Source organism: Microcebus murinus, chromosome 20, assembly GCF_040939455.1.
Source record: "Microcebus murinus isolate Inina chromosome 20, M.murinus_Inina_mat1.0, whole genome shotgun sequence".
In the NCBI taxonomy this organism is placed as follows: Eukaryota; Metazoa; Chordata; class Mammalia; order Primates; family Cheirogaleidae; genus Microcebus; species Microcebus murinus.
This window is the reverse complement of record NC_134123.1, coordinates 25,951,053-25,975,820: the sequence shown is the minus strand read 5'-3', so window position 1 is coordinate 25,975,820 and position 24,768 is coordinate 25,951,053. Positions and strand designations below refer to the sequence as shown.

The following is a 24,768-nucleotide window of genomic DNA, read 5'->3' as shown; positions in this document are numbered from 1 at the left end:
TTTTTAAAGCAAGCAGAAATACCATGGTGAGCTTAATTAATTCATGTATTTATTCTGATTTAAGGATCAAAAAGCTATTTCCAAAGTGACAGATTGAATTTTTTTACCTTTCATTACTTCAAGGTACAGTATAAAGATGGAACTGCTATTACCATAATAGCTTTGAAGCTATTGGGATAATTTTTTGCAACTCTCCATAAACTTGCTAAAATAAATACAAGACTTTTTTCTCCTGAAACTGATATTCCCCAGTCTACTCCCAATTCATGATGACTCTGACATATTGTAATAAAGCAATTGCCCCCCGAGGATGTCTTTTCACTGCTCCAGCAATTTTTCTCTTCTCTCTCTCTTATTGAAAAAGAATCCTATTATTAAATACTTAAAATGTTCAATGTTCCAAAAGGGAAACAGCCTTTCAGTATGAGAAATTAATAATAATAAGAAGAAATACAAAATGAAGAGGGGTGTTCAATGCCAAATAAAAATTTCATTTGCCAGATACAAGTCAAATATGATTTATTTTGAACTGCATCTCTCTCTAATTTATAGACACGGCTCTGTAGGCTCTCTCTTAGTATTTTGGCTTCCTGTTTTCCTCCTCTTCATAGTCACAACTACTTCTAGATAAATGCCCTAATACTGGAATCTTTTCTAAAGCATGGCTCTTCTAAATCACCCAAAGTATTATTCTTTGTGAACATTTCTGAAAGAAGTAAAATGCAAATAATGATATAAAGAGAAAATTTTAGACAATGCCAACTTAGAAGTATGATTCATCAAGGCAATTGGGACTATGGATAAATAAAGACATGCAACTAAAGTGCTGGCTCTTATGAGTAAGAATGCTTCTTTTAGGTATTTATACAAAATATCAGATGCATGATCTCATCTCAGTACCATCCACTGTCATCTGCACTGTGAACCCACAAACACATCAACAGATTATTGTATTTTGGATTTGAAGTAATGATGAAAGCGGTTCCTTATACTATAATAATATTATTAATATCTATTCTAAACCACATTAGCAACAAGTATGGAGTTTCTATCCTCTAGGAATTCACAGACTTAATTTAAAAATGGGTATACTTTTAAATAAAGGCAGTACACATAGTATGCATTTTAGCCAATAGCATTTGATATTTACATATGTCAAAGGTATACTTTGAAATATATAAGTAGAGTAAAATGGAATGAAAAATAGATGGATGAGCTTGAAATTCAGTTGATTAAAGATATATAAACCCTGCAAAGTAATCTAGAGAGACGCCCTAGAAATAACACTATCACAGTTATCGTTGGAAGGAAGACCCTAGAGATGGTTAAGTGAACACTGGAAAAGTGATGGCAGGTGGGGGTGGGATATGACAATCAAGTGGCTCAATTGTGTTTGGCAGGCCCTGAATTGGAAGGGGTGAATTGAAGCTTGTTTGGCAAGCATGCCGCAGATAAATGAAGAGTATGACCCAGAAGAGAAGCATAGAAGTACAAGAAACTTTGATGAATGTCCTAGGAGCAACAATTAAATATCTGAGATGGGAGCTGTGATGCACAAGGAAACCATCCATGAAATATGCCAGGTTTAGAGTCGGATGAAGCCATCAGGTCTGCCAGCCAAGCAAAACATTTCAATAAAACCTAGTAATGTGCTGTTCTTTGTATATCAGGTGTGCATAGGTAGCAATCCCATCCCTGAAGCAACAACAGATATATATTAAGCCACGTGTAGACTCTTCCACTTGGTCCTCTGTAGTGAGCCTTGGTGCTCAGCTGCAAAATGTTTGATGAGGAAGAGAACAATGCTATTTCTCCCACATAGAAAGCAAATCTATGCTTTGAACTACAATATACATTTTGATAAATAACAAAGGGTTGAATCCATAATGTATTAAGGAGATCATAATTCTATTTACTTAGAGTATGTGCAAAAGATGACCCTAAATGATTCAATCTTCTTCATGGATTCCCTTCTCTCAGCATGTTGAGTGCTGTTTTTGCTGGCTTTACATTCTCCTGACAGGAGGAAAAAGAGCTAAATGTAAAACTTTATAAATGTGGCCCTAGTTAACATGAACTTAGGTGGGAACTTAACATCTTCAATTTCAATTTTCTCAGTATCAAAATATTGATCTACCTTCTTTTTGGATTGATGGGGAAACACACAATTTTAAAACTGAAAGGGCACAAGAGATCACTCAGTAAATACCTGGATTCTACCTGAACCCCCATTCTATATGCGAAGACAAAGAAGCTCATAGAGCAATTTGTCCTTAGTATTCTACCTTTTTAGGGCTGTACTGGCCATTTTTCTGTTTCACTTGAGACCATGTTATCACTCTTTCCCTGCTCTGATCTGAAACATGGGATGGATGAGGTAAGTGGACTGAGTATCCCAGACTCCTGTCTTAAGGAGCTTCCAGTTAGGCACTTGAAAGAGATTTGCAGGTGGATGGAAGAGAGGAGCCAATGTATTTCTTCCCACTCTTGCTCTGCCTCAGGCAGCTTCTTGGGAGTGGCTAAGTCTTTTACAAGGCTCCAGCTTCCAGTGGATACCCCCTGCTTCCATAATCCTCTATTTGGAAAGTGCTTGCTGTGGTTCCACCTCCAGCTGGACAATGCAGCCTCTAAGCTCTGGAAATAACATCTTCTCATTACCCTCCAGGTCTAGGAGTTGTATCATTTTCTTGCTGTCACTAGGTTCTGAGTTGCCTCATCATCTCACATGTTACTGCTCAGCTTTTTCATCACCTGTAACCAATTTCCTATAATGACTTGCCAGTTTCATATGCCTGGGATAATTTCTGTTTTCCTGATGAGGCATTGACTCAGAGGACAATTTAGGACCAGAACTAAGGGTGTTTTTTTTCCTACTCTGTCATAATATGGTCAATGATTAGATAACATACTGCACATATGAGTGCTGCCCAGCCATTATATAAATACAAATATAAATATGTATATTTACACTGTCACTGAAATTAAAATTGAAAAATAATATATGATGCTTCATATTGATAACCACCATATGCTTTATACCATCAATAAATGATGTAAGCTATTGTCATATAACAAGTAGGAGACATCTACAATCTATGTAATGGTTAATTTCATGTGTCAACTCAACTGGGCTAAGGGACACCCAGATAGCTGGTAAAATATTATTTCTGGGTGTGTCTGTGAGAGTGCTTTCAGAAGAGATTAGCGTTTGAATTGGAAGAGTAAAGAAGACCTGCCTTCACCATCGTGGGTGGGTATAATCCAATCTATTGACAGCTAGAACAGAACAAAAATGAGAAGGAAAGTCAAATTCTCTCTCTTTTCTTGAGCTGAGGCATCCATCTTTTCTTGCCTTCAGACATCTGAGCTCCTGGTACTTGATTCTTCAGACTCAGACTGAATTACATCAATAGCTTTCCTGGTTCTCCAGCTTGCAGACAGCAGATGGTGGAACTTCTCTCACTCCATAATTGCATGAGCCAATTCACATTTTGTATAGACAATTGTTTCTGTTTCTCCAGAAAATTCTATCTTGTGTTAAATAGTACTATCCATAATACCCTGGGTTTGATTCGGGAGCTTAACAACTTTAAAGAAAAGTCATTACATTAAATAACTTTAAAGAACATATTATTTTGTTACATAGCACAATTTGGAAAATAATGTCTTACATAATACTACAGTTTCAAACACTCTCATTTATTTCAATCTTTTAGGATGTGTCATCTCAATTTTAAATGAGATTGAAGACACTTTTATATACTTATATATCTTTTTTTTTCCTGTGACCTGCTTATTGATATAATGCCTCCTTTTTTAAGAAAAATGTTAAGGCTTTATTTTTGTGATTAATTATTTAGAATGTTTTGTACCTGTATTGTGCAATAGAATTTTCCATGATAGTGAAAATGTTTTATAATTGCTCTGTTTACTACAGTAACTACTGGTGTAACATAGCTATTGAACACGTCAAATGTGGCTGTAAACTGAAGAGCTTTATTTTTAATTTTATTTCATTTTAATTAATTTAATTTTAAATTTAAATAGCTCTATGTGGCTAGTAGTTATTTTACTGAACAGCATAGCTTTAGATATTAAGAAAATTGAGTCTTTAACATTGGGAGGATAGAGTTAATATCTAGTCTATAGCTTTTTTTCCTAACCTTGATCATTATCCAAATCCTTCTTGCAACATTAACTCAAAGAATGCACAGAGCATACTGGATCTAAGACGAATGGAAATCCTGCTGGTTTCTTTTGTACTGAACTAAGAATCTGTACCTGGTTGTCAAGGTTATTGTGCAACTCAGTATCCCCCTTAGTTTCCAGCAAATTGGAATCACCCAGGAATATTTTTAAAATCCCAATACCTGGGCTCTTGCTTTTAGACAGTCTCCCTGAGCATCAGAATTCAAATGTGCAGTAAAGTTTAAAAACAACATATATAAACTATAATCAGTAAATAATATTAAAACCCCAATATTTTTGAAAAATTAATCTTCATCAGATTTCCAGGTTTCCAAATATTTTCTCTCATTCCCAGTGAATAGCAAGGCTTTTCACTCGGTTGATTGTTTCGTTTATTATGTAGAAGGTTTTTGGTTTGATGTAGTTTCTATTTTCCCTTTTGGTGCCTGTGCTTTTAGTGTCATATCCAAAAAAAGTCATTCATTACCATAATCGATACCATGAAGGTTTTCTCATAGGCTTTCTTCTAGCAGTTTTACAGTTTCAGGTCTTATGTTTATGTCTTTAGTCCATTCTGAGTTGATTTTTAAGTATGTGGTATAAGATGACAGTTCAATTTCATTGTTTTGAATGTGGCCCTCCAGTTTCCCAGCACCATTCTTTGGAGAGACAATCCTTTCCCCATAGTATATTCTTGACATCCTATGGAAGGTCAGTTGACCATAGATGTGTGTGTTTACGTCTAAGCTCTATTCTGTTCCATTGGTCTATATGTCTGTCTTTATGCCAGTATTATACTGTCTTATTTACTATAGCTTTGTAATATATTTTGAAATCAGGGTGTGTGATGCCCCCAGCTTTGTTCTTCCTTCTCAAGATTATGTTAGCTATTTGGAGTCCTTTGTAGTTCCATATGAATTCTAGGATTTTTTTCCTATTTGTGTAACAAAATGTCATTGAGATTTTGTTAGGGATTGCATGAATCCACAGATTGTTTTGAGTAGTATGGACAATTTCACAGTATTAAGTCTTCTAACCCATGAACACAGAAGTCCTTTCATTTATTTGTGTTTCCTTTAATTTCTTTTAGCAATGTTTTGTAGTTTCAGTGCACACATCTTGCTCCCCCACCAGTGGTTAAGTTTATTCCTGAGATTTTATTCCTTTTGATGATATTATAAGTGGGATTTTTAAAAATTTCCTTCTTGGATAGTTCATTGTTAGTATATAGAAACTAAATACATGAAATAATAATAACATAGTAAAAATATATAAAGAATTCCTTTAACTCAACAGCAAAAATAACAAATAACCTGATTTTATAATAAAATGGGCAAAAGACTTGAGCAGATATTTCTCCATAAGATATACAAAATAGCCAACAGGTATTTAAAAAGATACTCAACATCACTAATCATCAGAGAAATACAAATCAAAAGCACAATGAGATATTACTTCACACCTATTAGGTGTGAAGGTATTATTATAAAAAAAAACAAAAATCCCAAATTGCCAAGTGTTAGTGAAGCTGTGAAGAAATTGGAAACCTTACTAGTACACTGTTGGTAGAAATGCAAAATGGTGCAACTACCATAGAAAAGAATATACATAATGGAAGTTTGTCAAAAAATTAAAAATAGAAATACCATGTGATCCACAAATCCTAATCCCAGGTACTTATCCATAAGAATTGAAATCAGAATCTCAAAGTAATATTTGCACTCCCATATTCATTGCAGCATTATTTGCAATAGCCAAGATAGGGAAACAACCTAAATATCCATTAACAAATCAATAGATAAAGAAAATGTGGTATATACATAGAATGGAATGTTATACAGCCTTTAAAAAGTAAGGACATTCTGCCGTATGGGACAATGTGAATGAACTTTGAGGACATTATGCTAAGTGAAATAAGCCAGTCACAGAAGGACAAATAAGTCCACACTGTGACTTATATGAGGTACCTATGTCTAAAATGGTGACATAGAACCAGAGAGTGGAATCATGGTTACCAGGAGCCAGGGAAAGGGTGAAATGGAAAGTTGCCCTTCAACAGGTATAATGTTCTAATTATACAAAATGATTAAGTCTTTTAGAGAGATCTTTAGGAGATCTGCAGTACAACATTGTGCTTATAATTAACAACACTGCATTGTGCACTTAAAAATGTGTTGAAAGGGTAGATTTCATGTTAAGTTTTCTTACCACAATAAAAAAAAATGAAGCCACTTTTTAACCATGCATTGCTAGATAAATCATTTTCAAAAGGTGGAGAACTCATAGTTAAATAGAAATGTGAAGAGGAAACTTCCTGAAGATATAGACTAATAAAGTAGACTTTAATTAAAAATATCTTTTGGGGATCAGTGTCCTGAAAGGTAGAAGCAGCTTCAGGCACTCTTTAGGCATTTGGCAAGTACTGAGGCAAGTATTGCAATGCATTAAGCTTGACAATTTGACAAGTGGACACACACGGCATTAGTACTGCTGTACTTTTTATCACCACAAATGCTGCTTGTAGGCTTAGGTCACTAGAATAAGGGAAAGATCTAGGGAAAATGCCATTTGCAGGGAGTCTACCTAGCTCACAGCATATACGTCCCTTGCATTTCTGCCTCCGCTGGTTTTCTGTTGAGCTCTCCCAGACACTTACTTACTTGACTTGAAACAAATGCATGTTAAAATTTTTGCAGGTAGCATTTCTTCCTTGTCTGGCTTATAGAGTTGACAACTCAATCATTCACAGTGATAATAATGGCCTGAGTATTTTGTGACAGGTGGTACTTCTATCTAATTGACTATTCTATGTCACAGGGTCTCCATGTCTTTCACCAGCCAAACCCAGAACTATGACACTAGACACTTCTAGTTAAAGAACAAAACCAAAGATACACTAACTTTAGAAAACCCATAAAGGTTTTTGTTTGAAAAATCAGGTACAACTGAAGTCCATGAAAAAAAGCAAACTATTCTTGCTTTAACAATCATATTTACTCAATCTATAAGATTGGTACCATCCCATTCCTTGCCTTCTAGTCTGCAGTGTAAAGAAGCTTGGGCATTTATCAGAAAGAATTTGGAGAATTTGGCTATAAAGTTCCTGCATATGATGATCTACTTAAAATAATTTCTAAGATGCTGGTTTCATGTTATTTCAGCACTTGTTCTTAAATGACTGAAAATTATACCTTACATTTCCTTTTTCAACCACTTACAATAAACTGCCTAAAAAGAGTCTTTTTTATCATCGATGCTGTGAGATTTTATTTTGTCTTCAATTTGAGAAGAGCAATTTTAGTGGCTTGCATTTTCTAAATTTTCATAAAATATTTATTTGCCATCCAGCAGAGTACTTTGTATAAATTACATTTTACTAGACTATACATTTTATTCTGAAGAAATGTTTTAATGCGTAATTTTAAAAAAATCATAGCTCTATCAAGGTTACATTTCTATGAAATTTCATGTATAGATACATATTTTGTTTTTCTTCTTAAATATTATTTGTAAGAAGCAACAGAGCATTTTATTAATTCTTTCAGGGATAGAGAGTCATTGTTCTCTCTGGTGCTTGAAGTGAGATCAAATGCGGAGAGAACGAAGAATCCTCACTGCGGCGGCATTTCAACCCGTGTTGATTGTTTTTATTGTGTTTGTTTCTAAGCCAATAACACTTGTCTTTCCTTTCTCTTTCTATCACACACTTATATAATGCCTTATGTGTTTCCTAACTCTCTTTCATAGATTTATTTGTATCATCTGCAGAAGGCTGTGAAGCTCTTAAAGGAAATTGGCATGTTTTGTATAATTGGTATATATCCCATAATATCTACTAAAACTGGGCAAAAAAAAAAGTTGGGAAATGCATATTTGTGTAATGTGACAAAGGGTTAAATTCCTTACTATGTACATCAATTAGAAATTGTTCTTTGGGTTAAAAAAAAAAAAAAAGAAGAGTAAACTGAAGTGTTCAGTGTTCTTCCAGGTGGAAAAGTCAAGAGCCAGGGCACACTGCACCATGTTTCAATTTTCCTGCTTCAGAAATTGTAGATTCACAGAGAGGGGGCTTCCCTCAGAGTGGAACTGAAGTGACTATGGAGTAGAACAGAACTTTGCAGCCTACCTAGGATGAACAGGAAATATTTACTACACACACATACAGAAATTTAAAGATTTGGGGTTGTTTTACCAATACCATCACTTAACCTATGTTATGTGTGGTCATGATATCTATTGCACTAAGTCTTAATTTTGATCTTGACATTCAAGATTACCCACCAACTTTCATTACCACAGCCAAAATTATCATCCAGTCCTTCTCAAACTTAAACAGTCCAACCTGACCAACTGTCTCACTAGTTATTACACAGGAAGCTATATCTCTGGATATCACCAATGTCCATGCTTTTTTCACACTTTTCCAGCTTCAGGAAATAGCTTCCTTAATCCTTCTATAATCTACATCATAATGCTTTCTTCAAGATCCAGGTAAGCCCTACCTCTTTGACAAATTCAGTCTACAATGATCTTCATAGTCTCATGAACTCTTTTAATAGCTCCCAGTAATTTGTACAAAGATAAGTACAGATTAGGAGGTCAATATACTCAAATCTATTCATTAATTTACTGGTTATTTCACTAATTCAACAAAAGTCCTGTGTCACACTGATGTGTTGGGTGCCAGAAATACTAAGATGAGAAAGATAAAAACCATGCCATAAAAAAAGTTCAAAATTTTAGGGGAGAGAAAAATCTACCATCCCAACTTCAAGTATATTAAACCAACATAAATGTGCTAAAAGGAAGAGCTGAGGAAGGTAAAAGGGCATCACTTTTAGTTAGTGTGATAGGAAGAGTATCCTACAAGCAAAGACATTTCATTCATTCATTCGTTCATTCATTCAATAAATTTAATATTTGACTGTGACACATGCCGAGTACTGTTACACTTTGGGGATGCTGAGAAGAAAGGTCAGAAGGTAACAATCTTTATTTACAGAGTGCTCACACTCAAGAGGGGAAGACAGTGAGTAAACCAACCACTTACAGTATAGTCTAAACAAGCAATTTTAACTTAAGAGAACTGTGATAGATGTCATCTCTTTGTTTTATTGGTGTGGATTGGTAAGGATATCATTCATGCCACCTTTTCACCCTGAGCACCTCCACTTTTTTTTTTTTTTTTTTGAGACAGAGTCTCACTTTGTTGCCCAGGCTAGAGTGAGTGCCGTGGCGTCAGCCTAGCTCACAGCAACCTCAAACTCCTGGGCTCAAGTAATCCTCCTGCCTCAGCCTCCCAAGTAGCTGGGACTACAGGCATGTGCCACCATGCCCGGCTAATTTTTTCTATATATGTATTAGTTGGCCAATTAATTTCTTTCTATTTATAGTAGAGACGGGGTCTTGCTGTTGCTCAGGCTGGTTTCAAACTCCTGACCTCGAGCAATCTGCCTGCCTCGGCCTCCCGGAGTGCTAGGATTACAGGCGTGAGCCACCGCGCCTGGCCCGCACCTCCACTTTAACAGGAGCAAGCAAAACAGGCAAATGGCACTGCCTACCTTTGGTTTTCCCCAAGCCTGATGATCAGAAAAAAAGCAATTTTCATGGTTGATTTATCACTTTAAAAAGTGTCAAAAACAAACATTTTAATTAACGTAGCTAAATATTAGTATGCATTAGCCACTACTTATGTAGTTTAAAATCCAATGCTTACTTTAAAAAAAAGAGTAAAAGATAATCCAAACTCCTAGTTAAAATAAATACCTCATTAAGCTTTCATTGTTATTGGTTCATAATTACTGTTTATTTCATCCCTAGTCTGAATGGTTTTCATGGAATTAACTCAACCGTAATACCCAGTGGTTTTTTGTTGTTGTTGTTTGTTTTTTGTTTTTTTCACTCTTATACACAGCTTCAACTTGCTTTGGATTTTAAACAGGATTCTAAGCTTTTCTCAAAAATGTTTATAGGCAGCTTCCTCTAGTCCCACTGTTGTTCTCCATAAACACAGACTGAATGGCCTTCAAAAGCTTTAAAGACACAAAGGTGAGTAAATCACAATCCATTTCTTCAATGAGTTTATAATGTATAATGGAGTTCTAGGAAGTTTCGAAAAAGAGGCAATTGACTGGTCAAAGAAAATTATCATTATGTGCCCAAATAGGCTTCCAAATTATCTGTGTGCTAAGAATGATGCTTCATTAAGTTACTCATTTTCTTTGGTTCTGGCAGCTCAGCCAGAGGGAGGTGGGAAATAGTTGTTTGATTGCAACGTGTTGTCCCTGGTCCACATAAGATCCAAACGAATACTTTCATACCCTAAGAAAGGAGTCCTTTATTTGTCATCAAGCTAACTTTCTTTAGCTTCCTTCTTCCACCAGGTGTTTATACACAATCAGTCAACTACAAATACCGCCTGCTTTATTACAGACAGCCTTGTTCCCAGTCTCTCTCTTATGGGTGCTACACCACTGTTTACAACACACAGCATTTTACCCACATACTTTAAAGAGAGTAGAAAAAGGTTTATATATAAATTACATATATGTGTGTATATATACATTTATATATATATAGACACATATTTAAGTCCAAATATTGAATGTGAAACCCTCCATATACCAGAGAATGTTTCAGAAATCTCAGAGTCATCAGAGGAAATAAAAGGAACACATTTTTTACTAGCTTTAAATAAAGACAATACAAAACAACCATGTTCCTGAACATTTAATTTTTTAATACAAATCTTATTTATTTCTTACGCATCCACATTATTTAATGAACTAATATGACTTTTTTTCCCAACTTCTAAGGCCTCTGTAAAATAAATTTACTTTTAGTATTGTCATTAATTTACCATGAAATGTATTAGAAAAGGAATATTTACCATATTTTCACTTGGCAAATGTTTCCAAAGTAGTTCTAAAGATTCTGTATTTCTACTTAATTTAAAAGACTAGTAAACAAGGTGCAGCAATGACTATGCTTCTTTCTCGGAAAGGGTACGACTTTTGTTAAAGAACATACCCATATGCTGTCCTCTTGTCGATACTGTTTCCAGTTCCTGCCACTGTCGCTGAACATCAGGAGGTAGCTGGTCACCCAGTTGGAGCTCCCATATCCACCTTGGGTGGCCACAGCAGTGACCTCCATTCTCTCTCCAAGGTCAATCTGCAACCACTGGTACTTGTTTGACACAAGTGGAGACCAGCCACCAGCTCCTTTTGTGAAAATAAAAACAGGAGAAAATTGGGAAAGAAGAGTTGGTTAAAAATCTATACTAGAAAAGCAGAAATGTCAGTAAGACTGTATTCCTCTATGGAATTTAGGTCAAATTTACAAAATATAAAAATTTCTTACAATTGTTGAAAAATACAGAAAAGCAAGAATTTAGTGTAGATGGATGGAACCTATGTTAATTGTGTTCATTTTTAGGTACTATAGCCTGCTGACACTGGGGAGAACTAAAGGTATCACACTGTTTAAAGTGTTTAATTTGATAGATGGACATCCATGTCAACACTTGGAACAAGTGTGTCTACTGCCCTCATGCATGTTTGGGGAATGGTTTGGCCTTCAACCCCACTGACCAGGGCCGGCGAATAATCTGCACACTCTGGTGGAACTGGAAGACTATCTTTGACCGTGTTTGGAGAAGGAAATACATTGTTAGCCTGGGAAAACAAAGATAGTCAAGGAATAGTCCTTGCCCGCAGGGTGTTTACAGTCTTATGGGAGGGAAAGGCATTGAAAAGCATGTTTGAAAAGTAACGTTAATGGTAAAACATGTGCAGGGAACAATAACACACTAAAGACGGAAAGTTCTATCCAGGGGTGGGTTGGAGCTTCTTCACAACAGTTTTCAAGAGACAACTGTTAAATTTTCAACTTTACAAGCAAGTTACTAAACATAACCATCTTTGCAATTAGCCATGGTGGGAGTATTTAAACCATGGAAATTGCAAACTGTGCAAATAAGCACCCGCCCACACCCCAGCCAGTTTACTAACACACCACTGGTTCCATCCTGCCTGGGAGGAAAGTGGTGGGTGAGAGAATGAGGCAAAGAAAAACACCATAGAGTAAGTTACGCTTGAGCCCTAAGAAGGGAAAAATAGAAGTCTGATGTATGTTCAAGAAAGTATAGGTAGAGCAGAATTTGTTGTGTTTTATTGTATCCAACACACACCAGAATATTATAAATGTGACTCCTCTATGTCTTAGGTTGGTTCATTCTTCCACTTTAATGTAATAATTTGGGCAATTATTAGGGGAATTTATTTAAGTGATATTGCACTATTGATTATATAAGCAATTTATATTGTTATAAAAGCCATGAAGTAGGGATTGGCACATTCTTGAATCCATATTTATCTGATATTCAGTATTTATTAAAATGCAACCTCTACTACATAACAAACCAAAGAGGAATGTTAGCATATGTTTTCTTTCCCTCAGTCTTTTGCCACTCACCTGAGGCTCTGAGAATAAGGTCTAAACTTTTAGAAGAGATTATCATTAATTTTATATAGTTTTAATTCAAGTATTATTCATTACATCTGTGACCTATTTTATGAAACCTTGAGTACAAGCCCTAGTTTAAAGAGATGCCCAATAAATGTTTGCTATTACAGTGAGGCATATGCCATTGTGACACCTGAAGGGACACACTTGTGTTGACAAGTGTTTTGTGAGATTTAAAGATTCCTTTGATGGTGGAACACAGCACAATGACACTCTGATAGATGAAAAACAGAACTCGTTTTTACTTATAACTACAAAAAAAGAGAAGGCTGCCAGGTAGGGCCACATAAGGGATTGCATCAGGGGACAGGAAAACAGCAAGCTGGAGCTGTAGGAGGGAACTTATGTTCGGCAAGTGGGGTGGGGTCAGGTAGCTAGGTTTTAGGTCTCCCTGTGATTTGGCTAATTTGAATAATTTCTCTAGGAGGCTCCGGGGCATAAGGGATGTCCCTAGTTGTCTGGTACCTGGCCCTGGTGACGATGCATTGCAAAAGCCAAATAAAGGAAGTGGCTGAAGTACAGACATAAGCAGCTGTTCAAGAAGGGGAACTGACCAGCCTCCACTCAGGCTTCAAAACTGGGTCAAAATAGCATTTTTAAAAAAATTTTATTACAACAATGTCCTCCCTTGATGGCATCACAATAACTACTGAGTGCATTCAGGTATGATTCCCATTACTTACTATATTGTCTTTAGAACTGGATACTTTGTCAAATTTCTTTATTTCTTAAAATGAACCATTGTTCAAAAGTGTCTTCCACACCACACATCAAAAGTACATATGCTCTCCCTGTTTTGTGGATCCAGAATATTTTTACATACTGCAATTTTTGTTTGTGTGTTTTTACTTTCAATTTTCTCTATATTTTCCCTTGAAGAACCTGTGGTTTTCGATGGAGTTCCCTTGGTCACCAATATCATCTACCTTGTTTAGAACAGAGTAGAATATTCTCATCTTTATGCAAGAGGGCTTGTTGGGTATACATTGGCCCTGGCTGAATTTTGAGTGTCTTGGTGTCATTTGCTTAGCACAGCTCTGCGGTCCACAAGGGGTACTTGCAGTCTGTTATCTACATGGAATTTGTTTTTGAATGATCTGAAGAACACCTTAAATAGTACCCTGCCACAAGTAGCACAGGGAGTTCTTGACCTCTCTGTGGGAACTGCTTCCATAGCACTATTTTTAAATCTGAGCCAATGCTCCTTCCACACTTCATTTTTTAGGATGTGATGAAACACTATCCAATCCTCCTCCACTTATTCTACTACGGTATTACTTAATATTTATTAAGCAAGTTAATACTTTGTGTCAGGCACTCTGTGGAGGCATTGTTAATGAATTCTCAAAGCATTCTATTTAGCCGATGGTGAGTCAGATACAGAGAGTGTGAACACCTTGCCCTTGTCCCTGGAGAGAAGGCAAGAGGCACGGTCCTCTAAACTAGGACACAACAGTGCCTCTCACATTATCTTGATGCATACGTGGGAATTGGTAGTTCCCAGCAGATGCAGAAAAGATGGTGCTAGTAGGGATTAAAGAACTTCAGGACTGAGTTTCCAGGCAGTAGAGTCAACTTCCCTTCCTCTGGTTAACAATGGACCATGTCTTTGAAGTGCAGACACATGACAGAGGTGGTGGCGGGTAAATATTTCCCTCCACTGCCCTATATAATCTTACTATTCCCCTGCCCCCAGGGCCTGTCAAAACTTTGAAAGTCAAAAGTCTTCTGTAGTCTGAGGCTAACCAAGCATCCTCAGTCCTCTTATTGCTGCAACTGCATATCTCTCTGTATTGTTATCATTTCTCACAATGAAAAGTTAAGAAAAGAGAATGAGATGCTCCCAGACAGCTACCATCTCAACCTGGAAGTTCTACCTTTGGAATATTATCTTATATCAGCTAATATCTCTGAGAAAATACTGATTATTTTGCTTCTTGCTCTTTCTAGTTAATTGTAATGGTCTAAAAGCAGTAATGAGGATCTGTTTTTTTAAATCTGGAATTTCACAGTATTTCTCTTGCATTTCGGCATGTCATTATAGACCGGTATTTAAAAAGTGAACACATGACAGAAGCACGGCAAGGCAAAAAGAATCAGCATGATTCCAGCGAGTTAAAATTGGATCATCAATTCTCATCAGGAGAGAGAGGAACCCCTCACTGACCGCTCCTTTTCCCAGCATCACTCACTGTTACGGCTGCACAAGTCGACTTGAAACATTTGCAGTTAATTGACCTTGAACATTTCAATTTCTTACCTGTGGTGAAAAGGTACTACTGGTATGCAAATTAAGCTATATCATTAACGAGGTACACTGATAAAGTAATGGAAATTCAGATGCTCCTAGGCTTTACCAAGTAATTTCAGCAAGATAAGTTGGCCACAGGGAATTCAAATATCCCTACTGGGTTTTGAGCTGTGCAGCTCTGCAGACACATATGGCATAAGTGTGTGACGGAGTGTCATGCTCGTTCTAATTTTAAGACAAATGCAAAATAATAATATGGAAAATATCAGATAGATAGACAGACAGATGATAGATATCAATTGACCTTGGCAGACTTTGGTATGCCAGCCTAGGGTGGCAGTTAGGGATGACAGTGACATGACATGCAAATGCAGCTGCCACTGAGGTTAGACTCCACCAGCTGCATGGCCACTGCCAAACCTTGTAGCCTTCTGAAGACACACTACTGTCATATTTACTTTTTTAATGAAGAAAGTGATGACTAACTCCAGCAACTGTAAACTCTACATAACTATAAAATAAAATATAATGAATTCTTTATTTTGCTTATTAACTAAGCCTTTTCACTGCTGGTCAAGTGTTATTGTCCTTCGTGATGCTTTTAATATGCCAATATATTCCACATCACAGTAAACCAATACCCACGAAAATAAAGACCTTCTTTTTCATAACCCCATCTATTCCATGGTTACTGATACTTGATCCACAGAACAAAAACAAGAGTCTTGCCCTACCAGTTCCTTTTCTTGCCCATAGTGCAGTTTTCCTGCCACAGATACACCACTGTCTCTCCTGCCTTGGCCTTGCTACAGAGACTTGGCATAGTAAAATATCATAAACCTTCCAAATAGGAACATTGCTTAACTCTTCATAGTATAGCCTGAAAACTCACATTTAAAAATAAAAATCCTCCCCATCCAGAAGACTCTTAAATGCTGTAGTATTGTTATGAAAATTAAATTTTAAAAGCTTATTAAGTGCCTATTGATATCTCCCAAATTCCACAAGCATGACAGTATATGATAGTTGTAACTTTTTGAATCATAAAACAATTATTATTGCTGTTGATTCCAAAGAAAGAATTGTGAGCACAGCAAAGTTGAACTTTGAAAAAATTTAGTGACTGAATAACCACAAAACAGTATCTCTTTTATCTGTTGTTTACCACTTTAACACATCAGATTTCTAAGAAACTTGCTTCTATAATATATGTTGCTATGAATTATAAGGAATAAAATGTAAAATAAAAATTGCCCACCGTGTACTGCACACTACCGGAAATTGTGTGTACTATATTAACTTAATTATTTAAAATATCTAGTTAGATAAAATATTCTTTAATATCTCTTCTTTCCAAATAAAACTTAAAAATATTTACAGAGGCTAAGTAAAAATTTTCCAATATGATGCACAATATTTTAGCATAGTTGAGAAATTCCTTATTTTTAAAACTATTTTAATCTGCATGAGGATGTTGCTTTTTAAATTACCCTTTTTTCATTCTTTACCCCTGGAGTAATTACAACAATTATTGCCTCATAGAGGTATATTTTATCCCAAGAGTATATTCAAATAATTTATTTAGTGTGATTTCATTATAAACTGGCTGGCTGAATTTTGTTCAAGACTCATATATCCCATCTACTAAATATCACCAAAATTTAGTGCTGGTCACAGGGGCACACCTTATAATTTTAGGCAAGTGAAGGGAAAAAATGAAAAGAAAATACTCTTGGTTGGAGCCTTAAAATATAGGTAAGAGTCACCTGTATCCTCTAGTAATATTAAAAACGGCAGGACAGCCATTTCTGATGATCATCAATGAAAGTGATGTGTCAACTTCATTCATGCAGGAACTACATAGGAAGGGGGATTCACATTTCTTCCTCCATGTTTTAAAGTGTAGAAGGACACAGATATTCAAGGACACAAAACACGAGTGCACATAATTGAATGATGGTTCTAGCCATCATTAGGACATGTAAATTTCTAGAAAATAATTGACTTAATTAGAATTGTCATAGGAAAGTTTCCTTCTAAGATAATTACTTTTTTTTTTTCAAATGTGATTTCATTTAGATGTCCCCAAGAGTCTGGATCATTCTGATCTTGACATTACATTACAATAATGTAAAGAAACAGAAAGAACTTGGTGCCCATATATGCTTGGCTCCCTTAAATGGTGAGCAGTGTCCTTGGGCCACCATTTAGGGCCATTTTAATAGCTTTGTATTTTTACCAGCTTAGTTCTTTTTGCTGGAAGAAAACATGACTCTACTGATGCCGTGTATGTTGGTCTTTTCTCAGTTCATTCCTGAATCATGGCATCGACTACCCTGATCACAGAGATTGTTTCAGGGATTGGGCAGATGACCTCGAGCCATGACAGTGAAGCAATTCCAGGATTTTGTTGGGACCACTGGAGAAGAGACTCTTTTCCACTGTGAATGCTGAGAAGATAAGATATAAGCATCAAGCTGTTGTGGAAAGCCTGCCTGAGCGCAGCCAACACATAGAGAAGTAGAGTTGAGAGATGAAGCGAGACAGAGTTCTGAGGACCCTGGAGTCCAGCTGTGCCTGCAGAGCAGCTGCTGTGCCTTCTAGTTACATAAGCCATGCATTAGCCCCTTCTACATGTGCCGATCCTACTTAGTGTCACTGCTTCAGCAATTCCCTGCTTTCTCTCCTGCTTCATTATCTTTCTATTCTCTTTAAGGGCTGATTCCCAGTAGCGTACGGTTACATCAGCATGCTCTTATTTTCCCCATTTGAAAAGAGAAAAAGAAAAACCTTCTCTTGACCCCACTCAATATTTTTTTTTTTGCTTCTTTTTATATCAATACTCTTCAAATAAAATGTCCATATCACTCTCCAATTTTTCCAGCCCCGTTCTGTCTTAGGACAGCTCCAACCAGACTTTTACTCTGTACCACTCAACTGAAAGTCACCAAAGAACCCCCATATTGCTAAATCCAATGGCCAGGCTTCAGTCTTCCTATCACATGACCTATCGATGATATTTGATATTTTTGATGATTCCCTCTGCCTGGATATACTTTGTTCACTTAGCTTCTGCAGAAAACACATTCTCTTAACTTTCTTTCTACCTTCTTGGTTACGCCTTCCCAGTCTCATTGCTGGTTCCTCCTTTAATCTCATCATCTTTTAAACCTGAGAATGTCCAGGTCTCAGTCTTTAGTTCTGCTTCTTTTCTTTCTGCACTCATTGCTCACTGATATCCCTTACCCTTATAGATTTAAACATTACCTACATGTCAAAAATTCTTTAATTCATGCATCTTCTCATGCCCCTTTCCTAAACCCCAGACTTGTATATTTAGCTCTCCACTTGATATCACTAACATTTCCAAGGCTGAACTTGCATTCTTTCCCCAAATCCTACTCTATTCACACCCTTCCTCAGCTCCATTTATGGCAAGTCTAGCCTTCTGGCTTCTCAGGACAAAAAAAAATTGTTTAACTCCTTTCTTTCTCTAATACCATACCACCAAACAACCAGAAGATACTGTTGGTGCTACTTTATTCTCAGGAATCCTGCTGTTTCTCCATCTTCATGGATATTTATTTGATTCCAGTCACATTATTCAAGCCTCAGATACTTGCAAGTCACCTAATAAGTCTCCCTCTTTCTACCTTTGCCTACTGAGACTCTATTTTCTACACAACAGGTGTAAAATATCACACCTGTGTTCAAAGTACTGCCATAATTCTCAGCTCCACAGAATGTAAGATAAAGTCCTCATTAAATGGTCAGCAAGGTCCTAAATGGCCTTCCCCTTACACCACTCCCACACCACCTCAACCTTCTCTCTTTTCTTCTTCCAAGCTCACTCCCCTCCATTAACTTTGGCCTCTTTGTGGTTCTATGAATTAACTGAACATCAGTCATTTCCTTATCTCAGGAGCTTTGTAAAGCTATTCTTTTTTTATGATAATCTGAGATAAATACTTTATTCAAATATTCAAAGTGGCAGTTACAAGAATACAAAATATGTCAGCGTATGTCATCAAGCATTCAAGAATTTAAAAAAAACTGTTACAGAACATATTAAAATACAAACACAATTGCAACTCATCTTCATTAGTCTAATCTAATTTTAGAATAAAGGTGCTACTGTTAATAGCTTAAAAAGTATGAGATCTAATCTTTGGATGACTTCAAGTTTGAGCAGCAGCCTAAAATTTTCGATGATGAGGAAATTAAATATACTTCATTTTACATAATATATAGTGTTGATTTCTTCTCTTTTCTTTGTAGCCTACAAAGTTGGCGTATAACTTTACATATATGTAAGAGTTATTCATGAAAAAAGATATTTGCCAGAAGTCACAGAGATGGTACACCATACTTAACTTCTGGTGCCTGTCCAGTCTTTATTTCTTCCTAAAGAACTGCTGTCCACTCAGAGTCCCTAAAATTACATTTGTGATAGGTGACTCCACCCCTCACTACAGATGAATGGATTATAGAGAAACACATGTCAGCTGGACCAATTATATTTTCAGAAGCTTCATAAAGCTATTCTTTCTTCCTGAAAGGCTCTTCTCCAAGACACTCTGGGTTAACATTTTTGCCGCCTTTAAGTCTTTACTCAAATCTTACCTTCTTATAAAGGCTTGTACCTCTTGACCTCACCTATTTAAAATTCCTCTCATCCAGCAATCCTGCTCCCATTTGATTTACCCTGAACCGCTTTTTTTCAGATTTTTTTTAGATAGAAATTGCCATTTTTTTCACATAGCATATGATTTTCTTACTGATTGCATTTATTGTTTATTCTGTCAAACACCATTAAAATATAAGCTCCATAATAAGAACAAGGATCTTCACCTATTTTGTTCAATGGCAGCCTCCAACTGTCTAGCACACTGCCTGACACATAGTAGGTGCTAAATAACTATTTGCTGCATCAAAGACTGAAATAAATTTATAACCACATGGGTCTAATAAGACTGGCTACATTCATACAAAGTAACGAAAGAGCTAGAACTGGAACCAAACTATATAAAAGCATGAGACACTTTTCTGTGTAGCACAGTATTTTCAGTGGAGTTCTGAAGCAGAAATTCCAAGCACTCAGTTGAGATACATACATACACACATTGACTAGCAATTGCCTCACAGTTACACAGTTTAATCAATTGTAAAATACATTTCCAAGATGTATTTATTGCTTTGTTTTGGAATTTTTGATACCATGAAAAAGAGATGCTTTTTCACTTCATCTCCCCAGCAAGGTTCTAAATTAATAATACCTCACTAAATTCTCTTATGTTTTAGCTCTTTGCTGCCAATCAATTTTCCCTCACAGCAAATTGGCAGACTGACTTTCAGTCCTACTTCTTGTATTGCCAGATTGAACATTTCTGAAACCTTTAATAATTCAGTGGTTTTAAAAGTAAATATTTACAACCTTTCTCTGTTCAGGCATTTTGATTTGGATGTTTGATTTGCAAATTTTATGACAGCCAAATTTCCTCTGGAAGGCTAGGATAAAGTTATAAAAAAAAAAAAACCCACAGATTCTGTGCCGTTAATTATTTCTTCCACCCACAGCAAGTTTTATTTCATTCAAATTGGTAGTTTTGGAAAAAATGACTTTTAGCACATGATGTCTAGAAATTCAGATGATAATCAGGACCTGCCCATGTTTTGCTTTCTAAGCCCATCATAATACTTTCTAAAAGTTTCGATTTAGATCTATTTTACGGGAAGGCAGGTCATTTCAGTAAATGACATCATGCATCAGAGAGAGCCTCCTGGCAATATCCCAGAGGTTTAAAAAACGTTTTTCGCTTCTCTAACTTCTCTCTCTCTTTTTTTTTTTATCTTCCCTAGCCAGACTGAGATGATAAGCTGTCATGAGCCAAATATCCTCATATCACTCCTTCTGGGTCAACAAACTGAAGTCACTCTCCTGTACCCAACAGACATCATTTCCACTTAATGGTTGGAAAAGCCAGCATTACTAGGGCACAGTGTATCAAAAAGGTAGAAAGTGCAAAACCAATTTCAGGCATTTGGTTGATTAAATCATTTAATATTTCCCCAATTTGTAAAAATACTAAAACATATTAATATACCATCGTGTTCCCAATTAATGAGATTTGTTTATCTCTGGGCTTAAATATTAGGTGAATTCCGTTTTGAGTACACATACCTTATTTAATTACATGATTTATACCTACACACACACACACACACACATACACACACACACACACAGAGCAGAATTTACTGTTCACAGTTCTGGAAGCTGAAAAGTTCAAGATCAAGGTGCTGGCAGATTTGATTCCCGGTGAGGGCTTGCTTCTTCACTTGTGGACAATTGTAATTTTTGTTTCACAGACAAGGGGGAAAATTATTAATGATGCATGTGACCAAGACAGACTTAACATTCCCTCAGCTTGACTAAACTTGAGACAAATTTCTTCCTGATTTTAGGCTCGTGACCTACCTTTTCTTTGAGCATTTACTTTATAAAATTCACGATTGTAAATTATTTCTCTGCCCATAGAGGTGTAAATCTTCATCCAGCCTCTAGCCTGTTTTACAAGCCAGGATGTCTTTCTCAAGGACCTGGGAGACACCCCTTTGAGATGTAATCATTGAGAAAGATAGGGCCACTATCCTCAAGTCACTGGCTGCGGGAGGGTAGGAGCCCAACTTCCATAAGGTCCAATTAGCAAACACAGATGGCCTAACCATATTGGCCAACTTTCCCTGTAACACCCTCCAGTATATATCCACTAGCTCAGACCCAGGGCTTCCTTGGTGGTGTTTCAAGGGAATTGAGTTCAATCTCTCTCTCCTGTTGCAGAAGTCTTGACCTCTGTTGTAATACTTTTGGATAAAGTCTTCCTTGTCTATTTACCGACATTCAGTCCAATCTTACTTCTACAGGAGAATTATTTTTGTTAAACTATGTGTTTGTTTCTTTTCTACGTGATGAATCATATTCCCTGGCAATCTAACCATCCCAAAATCAGAGTCTAAGAGAAAAATCTCAAGAGCAATGCCTAGAAGTGAATAAGGGTCTGGCTGGGAGCTAGCCGGAGGGATTCTTTATGGCCGTGGCAATATCCAAAGGCTACTGCACAACTGCTTCATCCATTAGCTAAAAGAAAGCCACAGACAGTTCTAGGGAGTGAATAGCAATAAGAAGTATCATGGGGCCGAACCAGTAAAAGGTGATGGTTAACAGTGTATATGGCAACAAATACCCAGTGTCAGGACCCGACTCAACCACACTCAGTAGATATCATGTCCTGGGTACAAGGATCCAACCAACAACCTTATGGTGATCACTGGCACAACAACCAACATTTGTCAGGGGATTCCTCCACCCAATCATGCCATGGCATCATCTAATTTCCTCATTTACCACCTGCCATTTGGAAAAGAGTAGCAGAAAGGTTAGAAAATCAGAAATTAAGAGCATTTATCTGGAAGGGACCGACACAACAAAAAGAGGCAACTTTACCCAGCAGAAGCTGGGGATTTTGAGGTGATCTAATATGTGGTCATATATGGGAAATAGTCTCTGGACTGAATAATAAATAGGATCTCTCTCTCCCACCTTGACAATATTCACAACTGCTAGTTTTGACACCACTGAAAAATATGGGTTATTTTCATGTAATTCCTCAACTACAAACCTAATCTTCAGACTCAGCAATTTGAAACTGTCCTGAGAAAACTGTATCAACCAACATTTCAGATCTGAATGAATAATGTACTGTTGTAGTACTATGAGATATTCATAGCATAGGTATGAGCATTTTATTTGGGTGCCTAATGTCCTAAAAGCTGCCAATTATGCGTTTTATAAATTATGATTTTATAAAACTATATGCATATTGTCAAGAATAATGCTGTTTAGATGTGTATATACATGGTCAACCAAAATTAATGCATCTATCTGATTAAAAAAACATTTTGCCATATGGATAGTGTTGACACAGTCACATTTACATTCGAGAGTAGAACCACTCCACGTTCATTGGTGATCACAATGATTTTTAGTATAAACTAGACAGAGATAAGCATAAATATGTATATATTATCTACTTGCTTTAATAGATATGTTCTACAATAGAATGATGGAGCGGTATGCAAATAGAATTCAGAATTTGAAGCCAGTAGATATAATATTCCCCTGTGCATACATTCAATTCCAGAAAGGCTTTCCATTGCACACCCTTTGCTACACAATGAATTGCTTCCTCTAACATTCATGCACCCCAGCCAGTTCCATCTGGCTCCTGGCCTACAAACAAATGAGAGAAACACACAAGGGTTATGATTGTATGAAAAATGTAGAGGAAAAAATGTGCTATTTTGAGGTTTATGTCAAAATTATGTCATATTACCATTAGTTTTGTTGAGGATTGATACACAATTAGATTTTTTGAATCATCCCTGACTATTACATGTGTTTGAGATGATTTCTATACCTCGCTAAATAAAACATGTCAAGTTTCAACATATTTTGATTTTTTGATATTATATTGTGCTAAAACAGTGAAGAATGCAAATAAAAGCAAATATAATGAACCGCCGGTGGGTGATTTTTTTCAATCTAGGCACTTTTCCTTTATTTATGAATCTGATTTTAACCTATGGTTATAAACTTGTAATTGTACTTGTCATCTCATCTCCTAAGTTGAGAAATAAAACCCTTCTCAAATTATGTGCCACTAATTATTCTGTATTAGAAGCAGCAGGCAAACATTTCTCTGGTTTTGCCAGGATCAAGATCAGCTAGTGTTTGGAGGGAATATGATCAAGTTTGTAAGGATGAGAAAGATGAAGAAGTGCAAACAGAAGAGGGAGAAAAAAACCATCATTTTGCTCTGTTTATCTCCATCTTATTTCTATTTGTAATGTATACTGGAAAGTTCTAAATTGTCCTTTTTGATAAAAAGAAAGTCTCACAATGTAACCTCATTTCCACTCAAACCAATGAGGCCTTTCATATGATTGTCAGGCCACCCATCATAGTTCACGGTTCCCAGTGTATATTGATCCATTGAGTCATAATAAAGTAGTGCTTCCAGCTGGGAATGAGAGTTAATGCAAACATTTTCTGGATCAGAAAAGATGGACAAAAAAAAAAAAAAATAGGTTGTGCTTCTGCCTAGCCAATTTCAAATTGCTTCTGGCAATACTATGAATCTCATCCACACCCCTGCGTTTTCCAGCACACCGCTACCACAGAGAAGAATGTAGCAGCTGAAAAACAGAATCCTAGCAGAAGCTGCTCAGTGCGTGTTCATGATCAGAGCTACAAAAATTATAGACAGCAAATACTTTTGATAAGCAAAATGGAGAATCAATTACCAGCATGAATTATTGCATTGCAGTTGCTATTGCTTTTATTATACCTGTTTTCTGAAAGTGTGCAACCAGCCCACAGTTACTTAAGAATAAAAAAAAATTCAGTGTGTTTCTGCTTGAAATGTATCTTCAGAATTTTGCTTTTTCATTTAAGATATTAGCAATTTGTAATTTTAGGAAATATAATATTTTCAGAGTCAGCCAAGCTCAATAGCCATAAATGTCAAGAAATTTATATTTTCATTTAATGGAATCAATTTTTCCTTCAACAGATGCACAACTGAGAAGAAGAATATTGTGTTGTATAATTGCCCTTGGTGAAATCTTTAAATCTATTCTTTTGTAAAATTACATTCAAGCCTGGATGCAATCTCTCTAGCATTTTATGCTTCTTTATATAGAAATGGGAGGGACAATATGACAGCAGGGGCATTGTATTTAAG

General features: G+C 36.3%; 1 protein-coding gene across 1 annotated transcript in view; it reads right to left on the bottom strand.

The window, feature by feature from the left end:
* The window catches only part of CNTNAP4 (contactin associated protein family member 4), a 239,678-nt gene that overhangs the window by 159,698 nt on the left and 55,212 nt on the right, over positions 1-24,768 (bottom strand). The window contains exon 3 of the mRNA XM_012772535.3: positions 11,218-11,411. Within this exon, the coding sequence (XP_012627989.3) occupies positions 11,218-11,411 (194 nt within the window). The remainder of the gene's footprint in view (positions 1-11,217; positions 11,412-24,768) is intronic.